Here is a 12,258-nt window from a genome sequence, read left to right as displayed (position 1 = left end):
TTTTTCTTATAAAAATAATTACAATTTTTGTAATTTACAATAATTTTGTAAATATTGTAGATTACAATAATTTTTACAAGCCTGGCCCCATTGTTAAAAAGGAGACATTCTTTTAATTATAGGAGTTACTTTACACTTATAGAATAATTAGGCTATTAGTTTTAGGTAAATGAAGTATGACAAATAATTTAGATTTTTAAAATGGAGAATAGTTCCAGACATAAAGGTACAGAAAAAACTCATTCTCCTTATAAAAGTTTACTTTTTAAAAATGAGAATTTTAATTAGGAAAAATGGAACTATCATTTGCTATTTCCAAAACTTTCAACATTTATTGCTGTAATCCAGAGTAAAGAATGGAAGAGGCCCTGCCTAAAACATTACAATAGTTTACTGTGTTAAAATTTGCCAATTATATTATTTTGGCAGTAATACTAATTCTTAAGCTTTTCCTACATAAATCAAGGAAAAACTAAACATTACTACTAGAAGTTAAAAAAAAAACCCACTTATACTCAAAACATATCTTAAAACTTACAGTCTCATGGTGATTTTCCAATGGCTATATTTAAAACGTATACACTTTATAATCTTTCTACTGGTTCTTCACGATAAGAATTGTTTTTACACTACACTGATCACACCTTAAGCCAGTACTTTCTATCCTTTATCCTGACAAGGTACAAATAGGAAACGATAATATTTGTACAGCAGCTTTGGGGGGTAAGACTGCTTGTGGACCAAGAGGGTCAGGGTTCTTGCCCAGCCCCTCAGGCTGTGGTATTTCTGACAACTCTGGTCTAAGTCCCAGCCTCAAAGGCGGTCTTGAAGAGTCTATTAAGGCTACTAAGGTAGCGATCTTGATAATGATGCCTCAGGTTTACACAGAAAGAAGTTAGGAAAGTATTCATTACTATTTAATCCTTTGTGCAACTTCTATGTCCTAGATTCTGTACCAAACAGTGAAAAAGTTCTGAATTACTAACAGTGTAAATACAAGGAGAAATTAATCTATGTAAGTAACATTTTAAAGGCCCTTCTATTCTGTGGCTCTTCTACAAGGAGAAACTTCCATCAAACTCTTCTATTTAAACAACAATTCATAGTACTAGATTAGCTCGCCATGTTAATCTAATATTTGGGCATCGTTTTTATTTAACATAAAAGACCTTGCAGACCACAGGGATCACCTTGCCCAACCGTAGTCACAGATGACAAAACTAAGGTTCAGAGAGGATAAATGACTATTTAAAGGTAAAATATATTGTTGTGGACCTCCCATCTCCTGACCTTTCTTCTAACCTGGTGTTATCATTCCATTTTACAGATGCGGAAAATGAGGCTCTGGGAAGTCAAGTGCTCTCTTCCACATAAAAAGTTAATTAGCAGCAGAATGTATTTTTGATTTATAATTCATTATGATTACTTTGGTTATATTCAAAGTCTACTGCTAATCTCACATAGCTAGGAGTAGCCAAGCTCTTTTATCCTGGAGCTGCCTCCTGCCTACTATGGAGGCCTTACTGACTTCAAAGGAACTCTGTCTAGGGAATATATAGTGTTAACATTTTGGCTCGGAGAGAAAAATAGAACAAATTTTTCTCTTTTTCTGTTCAGATGGTGTTTTTTGTTCCCTCAATGAATTGAAAGTTTTACATGATTTTTTTATTTCCCTAAAAATGTTTGGTCTTTAAGTGGAGCACGTTCCAAACAAAGATGAACTAGAACTAAAATTCGATTTCCTTCCCTAGTAGTTGAAATGAAAAAAGTATTCCTTAAAATATTTATTGACTTTTTGCTTCATTATAAATAAAGTTTGTCTGTGGGTGGAGGGAATGGGGAATTTTCATTAGAAATACTTAGGTTCTGTCTACAGTATTGAGTCTTCTATATTCAATTGAATTGCTCTGTAAGCTGGGTAGGTTTTAGGTGATTCATTTTCAAGATGAGAAGAGTGATTGACCAATGATCATTTTTTGAAGATGGAAGAGACCTTTATGGTCGCTTGCTTAAATCCTTTTATTTTATGTGTAAAGAAAACTCAACTTCAGAATGATTAGAAGACTTGTCCAAGGTCACCAGACAATAAGCAGAGGAGCAAGAACCCAACTTTTTAAACCCCTAGTTATGTGCACACTCCACTGTCAAGCTGCCTCCACACAATGAGGAAGATTTAAACAATTCTGTAAAATTTATAGAAGGCCTTTGGATGAAGAACCTAAGTGTGATCCTTCAGAACAACAGTGTGACCATATGAGCAAATTAGTGGTTTCTCTATTTGCCTGAGTCAATGTGATTTCCATCCATAATATAAAAAACCAACTCAAACTAAACTAAACCCGTAATTGATGTAGTTTCATACATGCTTCTTTTATTAGTTAGGAGGAATAGTTTTACTAGACAAATGTAAATGTTTTATTAGACAAATTTGAGCATGATCTAGTGATTCTTATATAAAATGATCTTCATGTTAATGTGATTTTATCAAAAAGTCAAAAAATGATTTCTCTCTTTCTAAAGACACTCAAAAACATGAATAGTACAGAAATAAAACTCTGTGTGTATGTACGTATGTGTGTGTAAAACAAGTTATTAACTTAAATTTAGGATTTAATGTAAACTTTATTTTACCTTTCCTGGGGCATTCCTGTAAGCCTGCATTTTCATTCGCTTTTCTACGCCCAGTGTTAACACGAGATTGGACATAACTGTATGGAGTTTGCCTGTGACCCTGGATCTGAAGTTGCTGTTTGGTTGAAATTAGTCTGTTTTTGAGGACTTCATTTTGTCTTTCAAGCTCATGAACTTTCTCTTGCAGCCGCTCAATCATTTCTTCCATTTCCACATCTCTTCCCAGCCGCTTGGGGCCGCCACCAACCCATTCATATCTTTTCTTGTCATTAACTAGCCGTATTAACTTGGTGGCCATTCTAGGGAAATAATAAAAAGATGAAAAGGAATGTGAGAAGTCAGCATAAAATGCATTCTGTTGAAAGGAACATAATCACTGTGAAGACTTCAGTGCAGAACCTGAATAATAAATTTCAGGTTTTGATGTAACTATTACTGCCTGTGAAGAATCCTTTGATGATAATTGAAACCACTGGGCAACAATCTGCTTTATAGCACTGACAAATAACAGTTTCCTAAGGCTTATCATTTAAGGTTAGTAAAGAGAGGACACATATTTACTCCATATGTTCCTCAAATGCAATTTTTAACGCATGACCTTATGTAGGAATGCTGTATGCACTTAAATGTAGCTACAGATTGTGGATATGGTGGGTTATATCTGCAAGCCACAGTAAGTTAAAACTTTGCAAAATTGTATTAAGACTATGCAGCATTTAGGTGATGTATTGTTTTCAGTTTCTCTAGGATTAAGACATATTACAAATATAAAAATGTTAAAATGCATAGATACATACATATTAAAAGCCCAATGAAAAATTCAAAAGAAACCCAAATGCACCATTAAATGTTGCTTAGTGCTCAAGAAACATGCCTGTTTAATGGTAGAACTTAATTAGGTACAGAAAGTATTATTTCAATGGTACTTTTAAATTTAGACATACATTGTGCTTTTGACATCTCAGGAGTTTATACCTTTGATTCTTTTAAGTTTTGATAAAAACTGGTTAGACAGAACAAAAGACAGAAAGGGCACATGGGGGTGATGTAATATACACGTACGGAAAACATGCTTGACAGTGAATGGAAAAATCTTGGCAGTACAAGAAAGAAAAGGTGGCTTTGATGAGAGACACAAGTTCAAGACTTTACAAAATTGGTCGCACATCTTCAATAGCTGATTCTAGTTTATAGTGAATCTATTTTTATAAAGACCCAGACAGGAGATTGAAAATAAAAACACACTTCATTTTTCTTTAAACGGGGGTTTGCTTTATTTTAGCATGGTTATGGACAGAAGCTTTTACTTAGGAGAACAAAAGTGAAATAAAAAAAACCCTTAATAGCTTTGGGATGTCACAGAACAACCTTTTTTTGCCCTAAGCAGAGTCCTCAGTAAAAGCAGTAGTAATACATGTCTATCTACACTTCTGGCTACTCGGCCTACAGCATGCAGCATCAGGGGAAAGCTATGCATAACATAATCAGTTAAGATTGTTTTCTTTTTCCCTTGAGGCACATCCATTAAACATGCTTTATAAAGGATATAGGATAATAAAAACCAAGATCCAAGAGTACCACAAACACCCTAGTAAAGTAATCAATGGATTAGTTCCTTTTCCACCTAATCCAGAGAAGGATATATCATTGAGGAATCTGGGCAGGTATCGTAGCCCAACAGAGCCACACACTCTACCTAGCCCTTTAGGACTCTGAGCCTCACCAAACGGCTTATCCATAGAAAGATGGGAGCCATTTAAATAAGATGTCAACCTAAATATCTGAATCTTCTTTTACACAAAGACTTTCACACGGATAGAGATTACATTCAAAAGAAAGACACAGATTTAAGCAAAGATCAATAAAACTAAAAGCTGGTTCTTTGAGAAGATAAACAAAATTGATAAACCATTAGCCAGACTCATCGAGAAAAAAAGGGAGAAGACTCAAATCAATAGAATTAGAAATGAAAAAGGAGAAGTAACAACTGACACTGCAGAAATACAAAGCATCATGAGAGATTACTACAAGTAATTATATGCCAATAAAATGGACAACCTGGAAGAAATGGACAAATTCTCAGAAAAGCATAACCTTCTGAGACTGAACCAGGAAGAAATAGAGAATATAAACAGACAAATCACAAGCATTGAAATTGAGACTGTGATTAAAAATCTTCCAACAAACAAAAGCCCAGGACGAGATGGCTTCATAGGCAAATTCTATCAAACATTTAGAGAAGAGCTAACACCTATCCTCAACTCTTCCAAAATATAGCAGAGGAAGGAACACTCCCAAACTCATTCTACAAGGCCAGCTCCACCCTGATACCAAAACCAGACAAAGATGTCACAAAGAAAGAAAACTATAGGCCAATATCACTGATGAACACAGATGCAAAAATCCTCAACAAAATACTAGCAAACAGAATCCAACAGCACATTAAAAGGATCATACACCATGATCAAGTGGGGTTTATCCCAGGAATGCAAGGAGTCTTCAATATACACAAATCAATCAATGTGATACACCATATTAGCAAACTGAAGGATAAAAACCATATGATCATCTCAATAGATGCAGAAAAAGCTTTTGACAAAACTCAACACCCATTTATGATAAAAACCCTCCAGAAGGCAGGCAGAGAGGGAACTTACCTCAACATAATAAAGGCCATATATGACAAACCCACTACCTACATCATCCTCAATGGTGAAAAACTGAAACCATTTCCTCTAAGACCAGGAACAAGATGAGGTTGTCCACTATCACCACTCTTACTCAAGAAGTTTTGGAAGTTTTAGCCACAGCAATCAGAGAAGAAAAAGAAAGAAAAGGAATCCAAATCGGAAAAGAAGAATTAAACTGTCACTGTTTGCAGATGACATGATACTATACATAGAGAATCCTAAAGATGCCACTAGAAAACTACTAGAGCTAATCAATGAATCTGGTAAAGTAGCAGTATACAAAATTAACGCACAGAAATCTCTTGTATTCCTATACACTAATGATGAAAAATCTGAAAGAGAAATTAAGGAGACACCACCATTACCGTTGCAACAAAAAGAACAAAATACCTAGGAATAAACCTACCTAAGGAGACAAAAGACCTGTATGCAGAAAACTATAAGACACTGACGAAAGAAATTAAAGATGATACAAACAGATGGAGAGATATACCATGTCCTTGGATTGGAAGAATCAACATTGTGAAAATGACTCTACTACCCAAAGCAATATACAGATTCAATGCAATCCCTATCAAATTACCAATGGCATTCTTCACAGAACTAGAACAAAAAACTTCACAATTTATATGGAAACACAAGAGATCCCGAATAGCCAAAGCAATCTTGAGAAAGAAAAATGGAGGAGGAATCAGGCTCCTGGACTTCAGACTATACTACAAAGCTACAGTAATCAAGACAGTATGGTACTGGCACAAAAACAGAAATATAGATCAATGGAACAGGATAGAAAGCCCAGAGATAAACCCACGCACATATGGTCACCTTATTTTTGATGAAGGAGGCAAGAATATACAATGGAGAAAAGACAACCTCTTCTATAAATGGTGCTGGGAAAACTGGACAGCTACATGTAAAAGAATGAAATTAGAACACTCCCTAACACCATACACAAAAATAAACTCAAAATGGATTAAAGACCTAAATGTAAGGCCAGATACTATAAAACTCTTAGAGGAAAACATAGGAAGGACACTCTATGACATAAATCACAGCAAGATCCTTTTTGACCCATCTCCTAGAGAAATGGAAATAAAAACAAAAATAAATGAATGGGATCTAATGAAACTTAAAAACTTTTGCACAGCAAAGGAAAACATAAAAAAGATGAAAAGACAATCCTCAGAATGGGAGAAAATATTTGCAAATGAAGCAACTGACAAAGGATTAATCTCCAAAATTTATAAGCAGCTCATGCAGCTCAACATCAAAAAAACAAACAGCCCAATCCAAAAATGGGCAGAAGACCTAAACAGACATTTCTCCAAAGAAGATATACAGATTGCCAAGAAACACATGAAAGGATGCTCAACATCAATAATCGTTAAGAGAAATGCAAATCAAAACTACAATGAGGTATCACCTCACACCAGTCAGAATGGCCATCATCAAAAAATCTACAAACAATAAATGCTGGAGAGGGTGTGGAGAAAAAGGAACCCTCTTGCACTGTTGGTGGGAATGTAAATTGATACAGCCACTGTGGAGAACAGCATGGAGGTTCCTTAAAAAACTAAAAATAGAACTACCATACGATCCAGCAATCCCACTATGGGCATATACCCTGAGAAAACCATAATTCAAAAAGAGTCATGTACCAGAATGTTCATTGCAGCTCTACTTACAATAGCCAGGACATGGAAGCAACCTAAGTGTCCATCGACAGATGAATGGATGAAGAAGATGTGGCACATATATACAATGGAATATTACTCAGCCATAAAAAGAAATGAAATTGAGTTGTTTGTAATGCGGTGGATGCACCTAGAGTCTGTCATACAGAGTGAAGTAAGACAGAAAGGGAAAAACAAATGCCATATGCTAACACATATATATGGAATCTAAAACCAAAAAATGGTTTTGAAGTACCTAGGGGCAGAACAGGAATAAAGACGCAGACGTAGAGAATGGACTTGAGGACATGGGGAGGGGGAAGTGTATGGTGGGATGAAGTGAGAGAGTGGCATGGACATATATACACTACCAAATGTAAAATAGATAGCTAGTGGGAAGCAGCCACATAGCACAGGGAGATCAGCTCGGTGCTTTGTGACCACCTAGAGGGGTGGGATAGGGAGGGTGGGAGGGAGACGCAAGAGAGAGGAGATATGGGGATATACGTATATGTATAGGTGATTCACTTTTTTATACAGCAGAAACTAACACACCATTGTAAAGCAATTATACTTCAATAAAAATGTTAAAAAAAAGTTTGAAGCAAAAAAATAAGATTTAATATGAAAAAGCAGTCATCATCTAGAGAAAAACAAACCACTCCAATTTTTAAGGGAAGAAGAGCACATCCATAGAGAGGCTTAAAATTCCTTCAAAGGTATGCAAGTAAACTTTGCCAAGAAAGGTAAGATTGCATCTTTTTGTCCAGTAATAGCAATAATTTTCATTTGATTATTTTATATTAATGAAATAAGTGATCGGGTAAAGTTTGAGTACTTCCTTAGAAAGGTGGTTTAGCAAATCTACATTCATACTAAAGTAAGTGATTCTAATTATATCTTAAGGATAAATTTAAAGGTAGCTTATCCATGTATCTAGGTAATGTCAGTGGTGTGAAACTGAGAAGGAAATTAGAGCTTTGGGTCATAGTGGTCATTGGATCACTACCCTCAGGGCTGAGTAAAATAAAATTCCTGGAGGTTAAATGGCTTGAACATACCATAGGCGAGTGGCAGAGAGACAAAGAACACATGCACATCACTTGACTCCTAGCCCAGTCCTTTTTCCATTAAACTACATAGCTCATTATTAAGTTGTTTTCTATTTTCTGGCTAGGACAAATTACTAATGAGGTCAAGGCTGTGAATTTAATTCTTTTACTGACCAATTAGGTTAACAAAGGAAAAAAACTGTTCAGCGGTCACAGACTAAATGCCTCATTCAGACAGGGTGACGGCTGTGTTAGTGGTCAGAAAAAGAAACAGGCAAGTGAGTCTTGAAAAAAGCCATCATCACGACTCAAAAACCAACTCAAAGTAAAAGCTCTGCACAAAGCAGGTCAGTGGGTCATTAAAACAAAGTCCACAGAATAGAAACTGACTAGAATCACTCCTTTAGAGGCTAAGTCCCAGGCGGAAGAAAAACCCCCTATCTTCTTTGTTCAATCGTTGTCTCACCTTTCCATTGAACCTAGAACATGAATGTGAATACAGATCTGTTCATGCTCACAAATGAGAATGAACTTTTAATGCCACACATGCGGAAGACAGTCACTGTTCCTGAACAAGAAAGAATGAAAGCTATCTACTCTTAAGAAATAATCCCTGCAGAAATTTTTTGCATACAAAAGTGACCCTGTTTCCTCAGAAACAATCGATTCTTTGAAATAAATACAGATTCTAGATTAATCCAAGCAAAGTAAAATATGTTCCAGATAGTGATGTTCTCATTAGTAAACCCCAAATCTTAAAGGAACATGCACCCTAACAAGTTAGAGTAGCTAATTACTTTTTAAAACTTTCATTTTAAAATCAAGACGTTTAGAAAACAGATGTTTTGGCCATTTGCTTATTAAACTATAAATATTAAAGCAAAAGTTATTTAGAGATATGATACACTCATGGCACTCATAGCTATTAGCTCTTTCTTTCAAATGGCAACTTCAGACATAATAAACACTCATAATCTTCTTGGTTTATTATCCTAGTTTGTAAGATTTTCCATTTTTAAAAACTGTACTGATTTATAACCTTCCTTGCTCCAAAAAGGATTCAAGGTGGGGTTTTCAATTAAGTTTATAGAAAAGCATATCCTCCAAACTTTACAGAGTCAGGAAAAAAAGCTAAAAGCTTTTTATCATAACCTTTTAATTTTATCCTCTTGCTTGCGGGCATGCTGTTTAAGTAAAATGTTCTCATCGTGCAAACGCAAAAATCTGTCTTCCAGTTCCTCACGACTGATACGTGACACTGCCTGGCGAGACTTCATTGTCCGTGTTGTTGAAGTTTCTGCAAAAATGCCAAGGTAATTAATAGGAGGATTACTTAAAATAGCCTCTAAACACAATAACTGTTGATATTAACGTAATCTCTGATGCACTCATCTCAGGTTTTTTTGTGACCTACAATTAAGACTGCTTTAGAAAATGTTATAGCATTGTTCACGCCACTGATAGGAGGTAAGAACAAAAATCTTTGCTGTTAATACTTTATATGCAATATTAAGGATTTGAGCAACAATCATTTCCACTCAAAAAATGTATTCAAATAACAATGTAAGACGGAACTTACATCAAATAAGAATGAAAGATGCAACTCTGATTCAATAAAGACTTTTCAATTTATATGCTGAATGTTGAAAAAACTAAATAAAAAGTCGGTATCTGTAAGTATTTTTTTCAAAGGTAAGAGTTATAACAATAACAATATGATTAAGATATTTTTCTGAGTTATGGTTTATAGAAAATAAACAATAAAATCTGTAAGACCAAGCAAACAAAAACATTTACAAATCATTTATAAGCTATCATATATTTTAAAAGAACTTTTACACCTTTTAGCAGGTGTGTATATATTTTTTTACATATGCTTAAATTTGCTATTTTCCTGTGAAGATGGTCAATTTTCAACAGTCCTCCAAAAGAAACAAGGAACAAATGGACAAAGATTAAAGCCCTATGAGGCAGTTACTGAGGGCAAGACTTGAACTTAGGGTATCAAATACTAAAAAATAGCCTTGTACACTTAAAATTATTTGTATTTTAATCCCTGATACTCCATCAAAGATCTAAAGCAAAGCTTATAGGGCTTCCCTGGTGGTGCAGTGGTTGAGAGTCCGCCTGCCGACGCAGGGGACATGGGTTCGTGCCCCGGTCCGGGAATATCCCACACGCCGCGGAGCGGCTGGGCCCGTGAGCCATGGCCGCTGAGCCTGCGCGTCCAGAGCCTGTGCTCCGCAACGGGAGAGGCCACAACAGTGAGAGGCCCGCATACCGCAAAAAAAAAGCTTATACATTCTTTTTACTTTTTAAAATTTTTCTTGTTTTTTATTTTTTACTTTTTTTTTAACATCTTTATTGGAGTACAATTGCTTTACAATGTTGTGTTAGTTTCTGCTGTATAACAAAGTGAATCAGCTTTACGTAATACATATATCCCCACATCCCCCATTCTTTTTACGTTTAACAATAAAAGCTGTATAGTCAAATTTATCTTTTTCAATGAACCATATTTTGACCACCTTTCTGTGGTAGTTCAAGGTGGCTACTTGCAGTGTTTTGATTAACAAGTGTATGAAGAAGCCTTACTGGAATATATTTTACATCACAGCCTTCTCAATGACAAATGTTATGGAATGACAGAATGGCTGACACACCATACACACAAACAAAAACACAGCTCTACACTCTATATTGTTCCTTAAAGCAGTCCTTTTCTTTCTCAGTTTGAAAGTGCTTTTTAGCTCTATAGCAACCACTAAGTGATAAAAGGACAAAGAAAACCTCTAACGTGTATTAATTTGATAAAACAAAGTCAATATCACTTGGCTAACAAACCATTTTGAGATATTCTACTTGAAAGGCAAAAATGTTTAAATATGGCATTTCCTCTCATATAAAATTTAAGCTGAAAGAAACATTTTAATGGCGAATGTGATATAAACCAGGCAATTTGGTTTGGAGGCTTGGTACTCTCTGTGTCGTTTCTACTGATGTGTGGAATTTTAAGAAGATGATTTATAACAATTCTTTATCAGAACAGAGGGGGATTTTACATTTTCTATGAGCTGTTGATAATTGATGCATGCAGTAAAATACCATATGTTGTTCTAAATTCTCCATCTTCTTGTTTAGTCCAGTCAAGACTATATAGTTACTTAAATGGCTTTGTTTGTACGAATATCAGAAATACTTTAAATTAAAAGTAAAGAAGTTACTGATCAAAGTTCATAATGGTAATAAATAACAGCTGCCTGTACCTTGTAACCCTCCCATTCCAAAGAGATTTAGACCTGTATCTTTCACAGGCAGGTCTCCTGCAGTCTCATCAGTTGGACCAGACATTGTGTATCTGTGGAGAAAAGAAAATTCAAATAAAATCTTTCCAAGTTGTAACATCAACTATGCAATGGAATGAACCAAATAAAATGAATAAGGCACTAGAACTTTTAATGGACATCTTATTGCCCACATGTGCTGCTTGAAGAAGATGAAAGCTTCTATTTAAAAGTAATACTACACTCGGGCTTCCCTGGTGGCGCAGTGGGTTGAGCGTCCGGCTGCCGATGCAGGGGACACGGGTTCGTGCCCCAGTCTGGGAAGATCCCACATGCCGCGGAGCGGCTGGGCCCGTGAGCCATGGCTGCTGAGCCTGTGCATCCGGAGCCTGTGCTCCGCAACGGGAGAGGCCACAACAGTGAGAGGCCCACGTACCACCAAAAAAAAAAAAAAAAAAAAAAGTAATACTACATTCAATCATGAGCCAGTGGTCCTTTCAACAGTATATTTCCTATCGTTTGCTTAGGAAATGAGGTAAGATTATCATTCTTCCTTTTCTCTTCTTCTTTTTCCTCTATCTGAAACAAAAACAAACTCCCCCAAATTTAAGAAATACCTCCTCTCCATCCTCTATCCCCTTCTCTGCTCCCCAAAGAAAGAAGGTATTTGGAAAAAACTCAAGTCAGGAACTTGATTCAAATGGTTGTTTCTCTTACTTACTGGCTGGTCAAGTCACCTAATCTTGCTGAGTTTCAGTTCCTTAATTAAAAAAAAGAAAAAAACAATTCCTATCTCACAGAGTTATTTTAAAGGTAAGTGAGATGGTAAATTAAAGGCATATAGCACATTTGCCTGGGATGTTCATATCACTTGAATATTAATCTTCAGCTTGATGCATAAAGGAGTGGGTAGTTCCAAGTTTTGTGA

At 35.7% G+C, this 12,258-nt stretch overlaps 1 protein-coding gene across 1 annotated transcript in view; it reads right to left on the bottom strand.

Annotated features, from left to right (window-relative positions):
• Positions 1–11,399, bottom strand: part of RPGRIP1L (RPGRIP1 like) — a 96,420-nt gene extending 85,021 nt beyond the window's left edge. Inside the window, exons 1-3 of the mRNA XM_079907112.1 lie at positions 11,313–11,399; positions 9,199–9,343; positions 2,632–2,930 (exon numbers count right to left, since the gene is read on the bottom strand). Of these exons, the coding sequence (XP_079763238.1) occupies positions 2,632–2,930; positions 9,199–9,343; positions 11,313–11,397 (529 nt within the window). The 5' untranslated portion in view covers positions 11,398–11,399. The remainder of the gene's footprint in view (positions 1–2,631; positions 2,931–9,198; positions 9,344–11,312) is intronic.
• Positions 11,400–12,258: the final 859 nt, after the last annotated feature.

This window comes from Stenella coeruleoalba (assembly GCF_951394435.1).
Source record: "Stenella coeruleoalba genome assembly, chromosome: 20".
Classification (NCBI taxonomy): Eukaryota; Metazoa; Chordata; class Mammalia; order Artiodactyla; family Delphinidae; genus Stenella; species Stenella coeruleoalba.
This window is presented reverse-complemented; position numbering and strand designations above follow the sequence as displayed.